Source organism: Chaetodon trifascialis, chromosome 5 (genome assembly GCF_039877785.1).
Source record: "Chaetodon trifascialis isolate fChaTrf1 chromosome 5, fChaTrf1.hap1, whole genome shotgun sequence".
Taxonomy (NCBI): Eukaryota; Metazoa; Chordata; class Actinopteri; order Chaetodontiformes; family Chaetodontidae; genus Chaetodon; species Chaetodon trifascialis.
In genome coordinates this window covers 8165681-8178910 of record NC_092060.1, presented here as the reverse complement: position 1 = coordinate 8178910, position 13230 = coordinate 8165681, and the positions used below count along the sequence as shown (strand labels likewise).

General features: G+C 41.8%; 1 protein-coding gene across 2 annotated transcripts; it reads left to right on the top strand.

Moving 5' to 3' along the window:
* Nucleotides 1-2062: 2062 nt before the first annotated feature.
* irf2b (interferon regulatory factor 2b) lies at nucleotides 2063-12980 on the top strand. 2 transcript variants are annotated; one of them, XM_070963033.1, is made up of 9 exons: nucleotides 2063-2315; nucleotides 4184-4276; nucleotides 4410-4509; nucleotides 5129-5305; nucleotides 5482-5528; nucleotides 6761-6896; nucleotides 7035-7187; nucleotides 8308-8345; nucleotides 9079-12980. In XM_070963033.1, exons 2-9 carry the CDS (start codon nucleotides 4190-4192, stop codon nucleotides 9346-9348), a joined length of 1008 nt encoding a protein of 335 aa, XP_070819134.1. In that variant the 5' UTR covers nucleotides 2063-2315; nucleotides 4184-4189; the 3' UTR covers nucleotides 9349-12980. The 2 variants fall into 2 exon arrangements, with proteins under 2 accessions (XP_070819134.1, XP_070819133.1); XM_070963032.1 differs by lacking the exon at nucleotides 2063-2315 and adding an exon at nucleotides 2387-2410 and having other exon boundaries at nucleotides 9079-9617.
* Nucleotides 12981-13230: the final 250 nt, after the last annotated feature.

Sequence of the window (13230 nt, the reverse complement as noted above, 5' to 3'; positions counted from 1 at the left end):
TGTGTCTCAATGATTTGACCTCCAATATGTGCGTAGAGTATGACTTTTTTTTTTTTTTTTTTACCTGTGTATATTCCCTCCTGTCTTCATGTCTGCTTTTGCTTTTGGCCCGTCAGTCTTGCTGTTAAAGTACATATCTCTCTATCATACCCTCCCTTGTCTCGGCTGCAGTGTGTGTGTGCAGGAGATTAAACACCCCACCTGCAGTTATTTAGACAGTGCAGACTTTCACTTTATTCGCCTGTGTTGAACTGATGCTCTATAGTTAGAGCTGTGGGTTCAAACACTGACCAAAGTGCATTTTATATTGAACACAGAGTTATAGTTAGGATGTTTTTTTGTTTATTTTTAACAGGCCTATCACTGCACTGTTACACTTTCTGATGAAAATGTGGACATGATTAAAAATGCAGAGTAGCTTAGTAGTGTGGTATGATATTGGTAATATATTGCCAATAATGTGAAGAAATGAATTTGTTGTATTCTCATGTCATTAAAACCAAAGTTACATCAGACATTTTAAGCTGTTGCAAAGGTTTTAAAAGGATTTTTTAAAAAATCCTGATTATATATTATTATGATTGACTTCAATCACTCACTGTGTCCACTTTAAGATAAAAACACATTAATGCATGAATAGCAGCTATTCCACCTTTAAGATGCAGGCTATCTACATTTTTAGACGAAGTTTCAGTACGATCATGAAATTTGTATCATTTCTGCCACATGTCTGTTCCCTACATCTCTCTTTCTGTTTACACCAAAGAGAAAATAGCGTTTGAAAAATACAGGAACAGAAAATGGGACGTTTGAAAAGCGCTGTTCTCTACTCGCTACAAGCTAAAGACATGCAAACTGTGTCAGGAGGCAGTTTTGTACAGTCATTCTGGGTCCTGTCACAGCATTGTGGACCAACAGAGATCTGCACAAGGTCTGGGTTATCTCTTTCTGACACACACACACACACACACACACACACACACACACACACACACACACACACACACACACACACACACACACACACACACACACACACACACACACACACACACACAAGTAGTCAAAAGTTTCTGGTTTCGTTTCCAGCATCAACGGTGCAGAAAGGGGTGGATGGGGGGAGGAGGACAGAGAGGAAGTGAAAATGAAATTCAGCCCAAAGATCGTCTATGTTCCATTCCGTGTATCGCTACTGTACATAAGGTTCAGGAAGACAACGGCCCAAAAGTAGGCGTTGATTTTCACCACACGCTCCTATTGCAGTTAAACTTTGACCATGTTATCAGTAGTTGTTCACGCTGTAAGTTGTTTTACACAACCGTATTTTATTATTAGTATTCGGTCACGGTATTGTAGCTGTATACAGGTGGAATATCAACTATGTTTCTCAACGTTTTTGCTAGTATGTAATGTAATGTTATGTTAAGTTAAGTAATGTTAAGTCAGGCAGTCTGTAAGGTGCAGGAGAAAGAAAGAAAGAAAGAAAGAAAGAAAGAAAGAAAGAAAGAAAGAAAGAAAGAAAGAAAGAAAGAAAGAAATGAAAAATAGGAACAACACTCAGGGATAATTGATTAGTCACAATGGAACATTTTAGTCACATATTAATCACAAACAAATAAACAAAGTATGTACACTCACAGAGGAAGATAAATGAACAAAAAAACTGAAGTCAAATTTGGAATTAGATATTGAACTAAAACCGCAGCCACGATAGTGCCCGGTAGCGTATTGTGCACTGGTGGTGTAAAATACAAATGCTATTTTAGAGTACTGTGACAAGGCACTTCATTCGAGTTGCATAGATGAGTTTTGAGTGACAGGTGTGTATCTATCAGTAGCAAATGATACATGGGGTAATATAATTAAATTTCGTGTTTTTACTACAGATGAATAACAGCCTTCTTGCTGACACTGGTATATTTACATTGGTATATATGTTTATTAATGTGCTAAATAAATGTAGCACTAGAAGAGGTCTGCGTGGACCTTCGTGGTACCACGAAATAAGGGCAGAGTGAGACCTCTTCGCGACTGTTTTTTCGTGGGGAGCGCGCACGCGGCCAAGAGACTTCCGCGACGCCGCTCGACATCGACCCAAAGCGAGAGCACGAGAGCAGGAGGGGGATTTCCAGCTCGAGCGCCCACTTCCCGAGCCAGCCGTTGTTTTGCTTTCGGTCTGGACACAGAAACAGAAATAAACGACACATTTTCCCTTTTCCACTTGCAACCACAATTACATTAACTTGTCCAACTTCAGCTGCGCTTGTTATTCTGACAGCAGGACTGTGAAGCTACAGGCCGTCCAAACTGAACAGGTAACGTTTTATTTCCGCATATCAGCGCTGTTGACTAACGCTCACACCACACAGACTTCCTACAGGACGACATGACGGATCCTTTTGCTCGCTGTGTAAGTGAAAGTAGTACTGTAGTGTTTCTCCGCGTTTGTTGACTCGGTATGGCATTTATTTTCACTTTAGGCTCGGTTGTTGTGGGGTCAGCACGCTGGCAGCAAGCAGGCAAACAGACCGCGGTTGACCGTATTGCTAGAATGAAGCTTTAATGCCCTCATAAACCTGAACCTATCATTTACCGAAAGTCAGACGTAATGTGGCTCGAACTTGACGTTTTTTAAAGTTGATAACATGCAGTATCAGAGAAACTGGTTATATCAGTGTGAAGTAATGTTTCCAAACAGTTGTAGTTGTAACTGTACTTAGTATGTGAGTGAACAATATTTATGTTGTATTCAGGCCTCCCTGCACGTGTTAGTAAATCACAGTTCTCATACTTGTGTCTTATTTGAACTGCACTGGAGGTAACTTATTCAGTTGTGCAACTTAGAAATGTGTTTTGTAGACATTTAAGAAATTAAATATATATTGGGATGGTTGTCAGTAAGCAGGGCGAGTCATGTCAAAACATTTCAAAATCCTGCTTAACCTTATATAATTTTAATGTTGTAACGACAAATGTACCACTAGACTTTGATAGTTGTAATTATAGTGACAGAGTTTAGTCATGCAGACACTGTAAATATTGTTCATTATTCATATTATTCATATAACCTGGCTGCTGGTGCAATTTACTTACTTCTTTTGAATCAAGTATAGTAAATGTCCCTCATTGTGCAATCAAAAAAACCCACACATATTATTACAAGTAGCACTGCTGCTCAGACACTAGTTTAGGTCGAGTTAATGACTTACCTACATGATTTTCTTTTCTGCATTTTAATCAAGATTCACCACCCTTGTCACCCATACAGTCTTAGCAAAACGTCTGATTCAACATCCTTAAGTACCAAACAATATAGAATTTATACTCCCACCTTTTCAAACCTATGTAGTTGATCGTAAAACAGAGCCTATGATATTGTGTTGCAGTCAACTTGTATGTGCTGTATGCAGTGTTTCACCGAGCAGTAAGCCGGATGCAGCTGGAAGTTTCAACCCTGTGGCTCATAAGGGATAATATTTTGTATTTGATGCGGTGCCATGTCACCCTGTTTGACCTGTTCGGGAGCTCACGCTCGCATCAGGAGGCAGTGTGTTGGCTCACTGTGCTGTGCATCGGGAGTGTCGAGCTCAACGGCTGGCCTGGCCCACCGGACTTTGATCGCATCAGACTGCAGGGATCATAACTCTGCTCTTAAATCAAATGTGATGGGTAAAAATTGCTCTCACTGTTTTTTTAGATAAACATGTGGCATTCGTTATCTTCATTTAGATCTCTCGGTTGTCCCCACTCTCGGTTTTCCTGCTGAAATCATTTATTTTAACTTGGATTTGATCAAGGAAGGTCAGTTTTGGGAGGTGGATGGGAGTGGGCGAAGTGGCTGCAGGTGCAGACATGATTGGACCGTAAATGACATTTTATGACACGTTCCTCACAACACAAATTGTACAGTGAACTTTATCTTCACAGGAATTTTATCTTTACAACCGCAGACAAAATGAAGTATATTGTCCGCTTTGTTTTGCTCACAAAGGATGATTTCATGAAAAGTAATCCTAAGTGTTTGTTTCATCTCATCTCTCATGCTGTTTTGTTTTGATATTTGCATCGCTGCAATGTTCTAATTCCAGCCTATTTTTCTCATGAAATTGTCATAGTACACGATAACAATGACTTTTATGACACATCGCTTTGTGTGTGTGTCTGAATTTGTGTGTGCTCACAGGGCACAATGCCAGTGGAGAGAATGAGGATGCGGCCATGGCTGGAGGAGCAGATCAACTCCTGTCAGATACCAGGGCTGAAATGGGTTAACAAAGTACGTGTACACTGATGCACACACACACACACACACACACACACACACACACACACACACACACACAAACAAACACAAACACACACACTCAAATACTATAGTTCAAGGGCTGACAATATGTAAATGTCTGTAGGAAAAGAGGATCTTCCAGATCCCGTGGATGCATGCTGCACGCCATGGCTGGGACCTGGAGAAGGATGCTCCACTCTTCATGAGATGGGCCATACACACTGGTACAGTAACACACAGATCCACACCGTACGCTCACTGCTTCTGCTTTTCAGTGGTTTTCATTTTCATGCTTGCCTGACATCACAGCAGGTCTCTGCCTCAGATCGAGGAAACTTTCGATTTGCAGTACATTTTAGGCGAGAAATCAAAATCATCAGGTTGTTGGAGTGTCCCATTCAGACAGGCCTGAGGAAACTTCTGTTAAGGTGCCTTTGTTAGGAAGCACAGTGTTTCTGGAAGAGTAGGAAATCCCATGACTCCTCACTGCATCAGTAAAGAGGGAAATGTTCTGAAAATCAGTTCGGTTCCTGCCAAGAGGATATCCCCAGGGCCGGACAAAAGATTCCAATAAAGAAAAAAGAAATGGCAGCTCACCTCTAACATTTAAAAATGTTTTTCAGTTCTACACTTGAGGTGTTTGGAATGTCAGTGAAATCAATCGTTTAGTCATCAGCTGGAGTGTGCGGGCATAGCTTTTTGTTGATATCAGTACTCACTAGCAATATTTAATTCAGTGACCAATAAATGAACTCATTTTACAGCATTAAGTGTATTTATGACACATTTTCATAGCCAGCACCAATCATGTGTTCAGTCTTCAGTGATTTTCTGTGTGTGCAGGTAAATACCAGCCTGGTGTAGACCGTCCAGATCCCAAGACGTGGAAGGCTAATTTCCGCTGTGCCATGAACAGCTTGCCGGACATCGAGGAGGTGAAGGATAAAAGCATCAAAAAGGGAACTAACGCTTTCAGAGTATATAAGATGCTCTCGTCCTCAGAGAGAAGCATGAAGAAAGGTGAGTCCTCCGCTTGGAGTGGTTAGAGCTCCATTACTTTTCTAGATTTGATCTATTTCTCTTGACTGGATTTAGTTAAAATTCCATATTCACTGTTTTATTCTACTCACCAGATAAATTGCGCCTTTTAATTTGATTTCTGAAAGATGTTTGTTTCTGTCTGTATGTCCATTTAGGCAAGAAGAAGACAGACAAGGAGGGGAGGCCCAAGGGAAACAAAGAGGTAGATAAACATGGAAAAGTCCTTTTCCATATGAAACCCACGACCATATTAAACACATTCAACATTTTATATGGGCTCACCATAAGTAGCAACACTGTTGAACAGGAGCATGATGGGAAAGAATAATACCACAAAAGAAAAGTGTGTCTCTGAATTCCTGATCAGGCCTCGCAATTAATTGTCATCCTGGCTAGTTTGGTGACATATGAGGCATCACAGAATCATTTGCTGTGAAATGTTGTGCCGAAGCAGAGCAAAAGAGTTCTGGAAATCTCACCCAGTCCTGAGTTGAGTATCGAACATGAATAACCCGGTTCACAAATGACACACGGATTGCCAGAGTAGGTGCGGTAACTAAGCCTTCCTCCCCCGTTTGGCTGTCTCTCCAAGCCATGCACAAGTAAAACCGGTAGCTGGCACCTCTGTTGTGAATGAAGCGTGAAAGGATGGAATTTGCTTTTTCATTTCCAGAGTCAACAGAAAGGAATAAAAAAACATTCACCTTTCTGCAGAATCTCCTCCATTCTACAGCTACATTTACATTTGAGCGTAAAGAGTACTCCCTGAAAAAGGTTTTACTTATTATAGATATATTCTAATGTATATTTAAGTCTACTTAAATAACACACAAGTGTGTAATTTAAGAAATAAGAAAAAATTAAATCAGTAATAGGAGACAGAAATACTACAATCATATTGACAACTGTTCAGTCTGTTAAGCAAGATGTTGAATAGAAATAAACCAGAAGACGTCATCATTGTTAAGTGCTTGTTTAATATTTGGCTGATTAGTTTAGTGTATTGTGGTCAATTCAGTTAGTGTGTTTAGATGCCTGAAATGCTCCAGATGTCTGCTCTGTATCCTGGTCTCAGTTGGAATAAGGTGTTTATAAACCTCACTTTCAGGTTGACATTTGTAGCTAAACACTGAGCAAGTCTCCGCACTGTCACTACATCCCAGCTGTCTGACTGACTTTCTCATTAGCGCAGGTAGAATGTGGTGAAGTTATTATAGTGAGCATACTGTATTTGAATGGGCATGTGAATATTGGGGTGCAAGTAACTTGTAGAAACTGATTGAGTGAAATGTTTTTCTACTCGATGCTGTTCTGCTGATAGTGATTCTGTTGTTCGTCACAGTGTGATGGGCACACGCGCAGACCCTTTGGACACGAATACTGCAATGCACAACTGACGATCCTCTGTCCTTTTCTTTCTTTTTTTCCCATCAGGTAGCTTCTCCATTTCCAGACAGGACTCTTCCTGATGCTCACGTTGGACCTATTGACTACACCAAACAGCAAACGACCAAACAGGAAGTGATCAAGCAGGAAACAGCAGAGCTTCCAGTGACGGACAGTGTCTCAGGTACTACTTTAGTCCTCTTTGTTAGTAGTTTGTGGCTATTTTGGGTTCTACCTTTCTTAAAACCTCTTGCTTGGATAGTCTGGCTCTTGACATGAACATATCAGCCTATCATGATGTATCTTGCCTGTCCACTCACAGCCATTCACAGTTCAGTAGAAGACCATGTGATCACCAGCGAGCAGCTGCCATTCGTCTGTCAGACAATTGAAGTGACCACTGAGATGGAAGAGCAGACTGTTAGTTCCTCCCACTCGTACCCGCTTCAGATCTCTCCTGTTTCCTCATGCTGCGGTGAGACAACACACAAATACATGCACATACGCACACAAACACACCACGCTTTACAACATTTTACATGAGAAGGAGCATCAATAGATTAGTCACATGGGACCAGGCCTATAGAAGCAGGCGCTGCAGAAGCTAGTGAGAACCACAGTTTTGACCACAGTTATGAAGACTGACATGGACCGTGTTAAAACACACGCCTTCATATGACTGTTACATCACTTCTTTTTTGGTTTGATTAATTCTGAATAGCCAGAAAAAAAAGCAAAAATGTGGTTCAGATGGTGACCTGATGAACTCTTCTTATCTGTCATTACATCATCCTCTAACACACCATCCACCTAAAGTGGCATTATCTGAATTGCACTCCTCAGATCTTATCTATAGATTTGAAACATAAAAGATGATCACGATTGTGAATGCTGATTTAATTTGATTTGTTCAGGCTGTTTTTAAACTTGTAGCTGGAATAGGCTTCTGATAGAAGATAAGTGCTTGCAAGAAAAAATAGAAAACGTGCACAAGGATAAAAAGACTAATGCAGGATCAGCATCAAGTGCAATATGAAAGGTTGCTAAAAAGATCAATAACCATACAGGCTCAAATTGACACGGTGATGCTGAAGTAACAGTGTGAAATCTGTTTACGTCACCTCTCTTTGTGTATCCATCTTCCCTCTTCTCAAACTGGTCATTCAGGCAGGGTCGGCTCTACCAGTTTATAGTTGTAATCGTTCCATCTGCCATTCTTCCTCTCCCTGTGTGTTGAACGTTTTGTTATATCTCTCAGTCATTAGCCATGACTTGAGGAGTCAGGGTTCGAATTCAAGCCATTTATCTCCTCTTTTACAAACATTAAAGTGTTTGTTTGTTTGCATTTAACTGTGCTGTTGTGTCCACATGTTTGCACTGCTTAAACTATACATGCACAGTTGGATATGAGCCGTGTCACTTTGTTTTTCTGCTTCAAATCAAGCTTTGATTGTACTCTTTCTCCTGCTCACATCTTTCACTCTGTCTGTTTTTCCTCCCTCCCTGATGTATGTGATCTAAGGATGACTTCTTGCAAAAAATGCCATTTCCTGCATGCTAATTCATTAACCGCTTATGTGTGTCTATTTCCACAGGCAGTGACACAGACAGTGACACAGAAGACACCAAAGAGGTGAGTCTCCTTTAATACACACTTCTGCACAGAGGTGAGAGTGATAAATGAATTATTAACTGCTCTGATCTTCAGATAAACAGGTTTTTACCTGTTTCAACCTTACAGCTGAAACAGGTGTGTGTGTGTGTGTGTGTGTGTGTGTGTGTGTGTGTGTGTGTGTGTGTGTGTGTGTGTGTGTCTTGTGTGAGTGTGAGTGAGTGTGTGTCTTTTCCTGTAATATTGCGAGAGACTGAGAAGAGGGAGGGCCTTGTCAGGAACTGTGGCTGTCAAACATTAACAGTTTGATCTGAGGTTGTCCTTTGTAGTACACTGTACCCACACTGAACACACACACTCTCTCCCTCTCTCTCTCGCACTCTCTCTCTCGCACTCTCTCTCTCTCTCTCTCTCTCTCTCTCTCTCTCTCTCTCAGCTCTTATCAGTAGCTACAGTACAGTGTTCTTAAGTGTGCTGTAGTGAACTGTTTTAATAGTAGCCAATAAGAAAGAACTTTTGGCCAGTGACATAGATGTGTTTTATATATCACGTACAAATATACAGACTGCATGACAGAGGTGATGATTCAGCCCTGCAATCATTTTGTTCAGTGCTGGTTTTGGTGTTCTATTCATGCTGTAATCCTGCACAATTTCACCACAACAGACGTCAGCTGTGCCCCTGCTTTTTTGCTTATGCAGATATGTTACTTTCCTCTTCTTCTTCTCCTTTTTCATCGTTTTTTAACCGACAGGGTGTCAGCGCAGTTTGGAGGCGGGACTCCAGCAAATCAGTTCTCAGGGTTCCCACATGTTCTCTTCCTGGCATGGCCACCTTCGTCAGCGCGGGCAAACCCAACTTCAGGGTCACCAGCACGCGGGACCCAGCCCCCCTCATCAGCTACCATGCTGACAGCTGGACGCCGGCCTACAGCCAGAACTCTCTTGTGTCTGCAGCGACAAGCCACACCCACGAGATGCGTGCAAGTGTCATTATGAAAACCTCTGACGTCACTACTTCCTGACCTCTGACCCCAGATGAGGGAGTATTGTCACTGCTTCCAGGGCATAGGAATGACAAAGATTGTTTGTTTTGTCCATCAGGGCTAAGAGGAGCCAAAAGAGGGCAAGCTTCAAAACCTTTGACTTTATCGTAGCTTGTGTCTGGGCCATGTATTCTTTCACTTTACCTTTTAATTGGAGAAATTGCTGCCTGGTGTTAACCAATAAGCCATGGCTTGACTTGTCCACTCATTGGTGAGCCCAGTTTATTATTTCTGCCTTTGTGTGGCAATGATGGAAATGTCATCAATTTGGACCATCTGTTTGCAGTTTAACATGTCTGACCAAGTGAACACTGCACACCGGCTGACATGTATACAGACATTTGCAATCAATGCGCCCACATGTCCACATCTGTTTTGGACTGTATCTGGCCTTTTAGACAGCATAATCATCTGTGTGTCACTGGTGGACCTGTTTCTCTGTTGCTTCGTACTAACACTTCAGCACACACTATCGGCACTCAGAGCTGGTCCGTACCCGGTGTGGTATGGGGACAGAATGGTTGGATTGGTGCATCCCGACCTAAAAGCATAGTTCACAGTTGTAAACAGGAAATTCTTTTTGTATTTTATAGACATTTTTTTAATCTCCTTATTCACCATCGAGCATCAGAACCTGCTGTCAGAATAGTGTGAGCTGAAGCGTTAGCAAGAAACAGCGTGCCAAGTAATAGGACATGTAGCTGAAACAAAGATCATGTTTCCCTAGAAGCAATCTGTGTTCATAACAAAGCAATGAACACGAACTTTAATGGAAAATTAGACCTCTGTTGGCAAGCCAACTTTACCATTAGCAAGTTGCAAAAAGAATCAAAGGCATGCTGTTCTATCAAGGTAAAGAATGGCAGTAATTATGAAGTCCTGATTTGCCCTGCAGTGGAAAGTAGGCGTGTGTATCTGTCTGTCTTTCTGTCTGTCTGTCTGGAGACCTCAGGACAATGTATCCGCCAAAACACAGACAGATGAGCAGACAGAAAGAATGACAGACTCACTGACAGACAGACTGACAGACTGTGAACAATGTATGTCTTCTCTCTCCTGCCTCCTGGTGTTAATAATGTATATAACTCATATGTATGTGTGCCTGCAAGCCGCTTCTGCACCTTACAAACAGCACTGGTGTGTGTGTGTGTGTGTGTGTGTGTGTGTGTGTGTGTGTGTGTGTGTGTGTGTGTGTGTGTGTGTGTGTGTGTGTGTGTGTGTGTGTGCGCGTGCGTGCGTGCGTGTGTGAGTGACAGAGGAGAGAAAAAGCCTTATTGAAGATGTGTGCCTTTGATCAAGCGCGGCTGGATTCAAACTATCTGTCCTTTCGTCTGCGAGGGACACAGGCAGGTAGCTTTCAGGAATTGTATTCAGCCCTACATGCGGATTGAGACAGCAGGCAGTGTTTTAGTGAGGAGCATGGAGGAATGGAGAAGTGACTCATGTTGGCTATATGTCTATGCACAGAGATTCTAGACCTGGTTACCGCAAGAGGAGTGAGCGTAATATGTTTTTAATTGTGCGCATTTAAAGTGAGAATCATGTTATGATAAGAAGGCATAGAGAAGTCTGGGCTTGAGATGCGTTGCAGAGGACTGTGTCATCGGCAGAGGCCGAGCTCTGTTGTCTTTCAGCCTGCATGTTTTTTAACGTCTAGTCTTCTTGGCTCAAAACTTCCCATTTCCCAATTGACTTCAGCGCACACACACAGATGTTGCAGTCTTCTGTAACATCTGTGCGCACCTCTCCATTCTTCCTGGCTTAGAGTACATTAGCCATTCGCCTTAAGCCTGATGTCTTACCGATAAAATTGTTCTTTTGACATCTTAAAGTACAAATATATGCACAGAATGATGAACTGTGGCAGCAGATGGAAGATATTTCTGATTTGTTGTCTATTTTACAAGACATAATTAGAGCAAGCTCAATGATTTCAACATTATTTAGACTAATATATTTACCTAAAACATATCAGATTATGAAATGTTCATATTAGCACCCTTGAGAGTCGTGGCCTCTCAGTTATGAACTATGATGAGTGTGAGTGCATTAGCAGTGAGCAGGCTAAAGTCCCAGCCTGCCTTTAGAGAACTCCAGTGGGAACAGTTCTAAAAGTTCCTGTCAGGAAACAATAGGACAAATAGGAATCTGCCATGATTTTGTGAACCAAAGCACTAGAGAGATTTACACTGGACACATCACTATCATGGTGGAAGTATTTAAGATTGTCATTGAATCAAAGGGGTTTGGATGAGGAGTAGGCTTCACTTTACCAAGTGTTTCCTCCTTGTGCCTTTTATTGTTAGAAACTTGCATCACATGCTGAGAGATTGCGTTGATGTCTGTGTGGTCATAGTTCTTGATGGGCTGCAATTCACAGGCAAAATTGAAAGCAGTGTGTGCTCATAATTTTGCCAACAGCCAGTAGAAACACTCGTCTTTTTAACCGTGTATTTGTCCTTGTGAAGCCTTTTTTCTTCAGCACTGTCCTAGTGGCCTCATCCTCTCTGAGCACAATATTGAGAAATAACAGTTGGGATTGACATCACCCTGTAGTTGTAATGATCGCTGTTAACTGTTGGTGAAACTTCAATGTGCCTTCTTACTCTAAGTATAGCTTGGCATACAAACAGCGTGATCCATATTAGGACTTTATACCAGTGCAAATGAATTAAATAAAGTTTATGTTTTCAATATTTAAGCCTAGGTTGACCTAACTGATCAAGACTTCCATAACACACTTTGCCCCTAAAGCCTGACTGTGTTTTTATTACGAAGAGATTTAGCAAGGACCTGTCAACACTGAGATTTGAAAATAAGGGAAATTTTGTGGCACCCCGCCCTGAGCCATCCCCCCACCCGTTATACTGTCCACAGAGTGCACACAGTGAATCCTAAAATCACCACTAGGCGACCACTTGCTTTAAAATATCACAGCAACAAGGACTGAGTGAACTAGTTCCTACATGAAGTGACTACAGTTAGAAAACACAAAGGAGATAAAGCCAGCACTGAGTTTGTGTATTAAGGATATGTACACATCACTGACACATTATGCTTCAGTTGTGATTGTGAGGCAAGTGGTGGTGATTATGAAAATGGATGGCAGAGACAGTATAAATACGGTCATTGGTGGAGCATGTCCACTAAAATCCATGTGGCATCTTCAGGAAGTACGGGTAAGAATCTTCCCATTTGGTGAGATAGATGCTACAGCTAACGTTCTACACACAGCCACCTGCGTCAGATAGGCCTTTGTGCCCCCCATCAACATCATACCCAACCCTTTTTTTGGTTTGTTTTTTAAATAGAGTCCGTTTCTGCTCTGTTCTCCGTGTACAAGGGCGCCATAGCAGCCAGAAGTTAACAGGAAAAGTTGTTCAATGTCAGGGGGATGTAATAAAACCAAGGTGTGTCTCAGTCAAAGGGACAGATCAAAGGACACCATGACCACTCAGTTCAAAGAAGACAAACCGAGGTAATTGCTTAGCTACTCACAAAGCAGCAAAAGTCTTCACTGCAACATGTCACCGCTGTTCATTGTCTGTACATTATGAAAACTACATGTGAATCAACATGTAAATCTGAATAAAGACCTGCTTTTGTATTTATTCATGTTTCTTGTGCTTTATGACGCATGGGAGGAATTCATATTGAGGACATGCTGCCCTTCGTCACTGGAGGAACAGGGTCAGAGCTCAGGCTTGATAAGAGAAAAAAGGTTTGGTGCTCGTGTGCATGTTTGTGCATGCAGTGACTGCAGGGGCTTGTGAGGTGAGTGGAACATGCTTCTTTCGTGCCTGTAGTTATAGGTTTTTGTTGGAGCAGATGTGTTTCACACACAAACACACAGCTCATTCA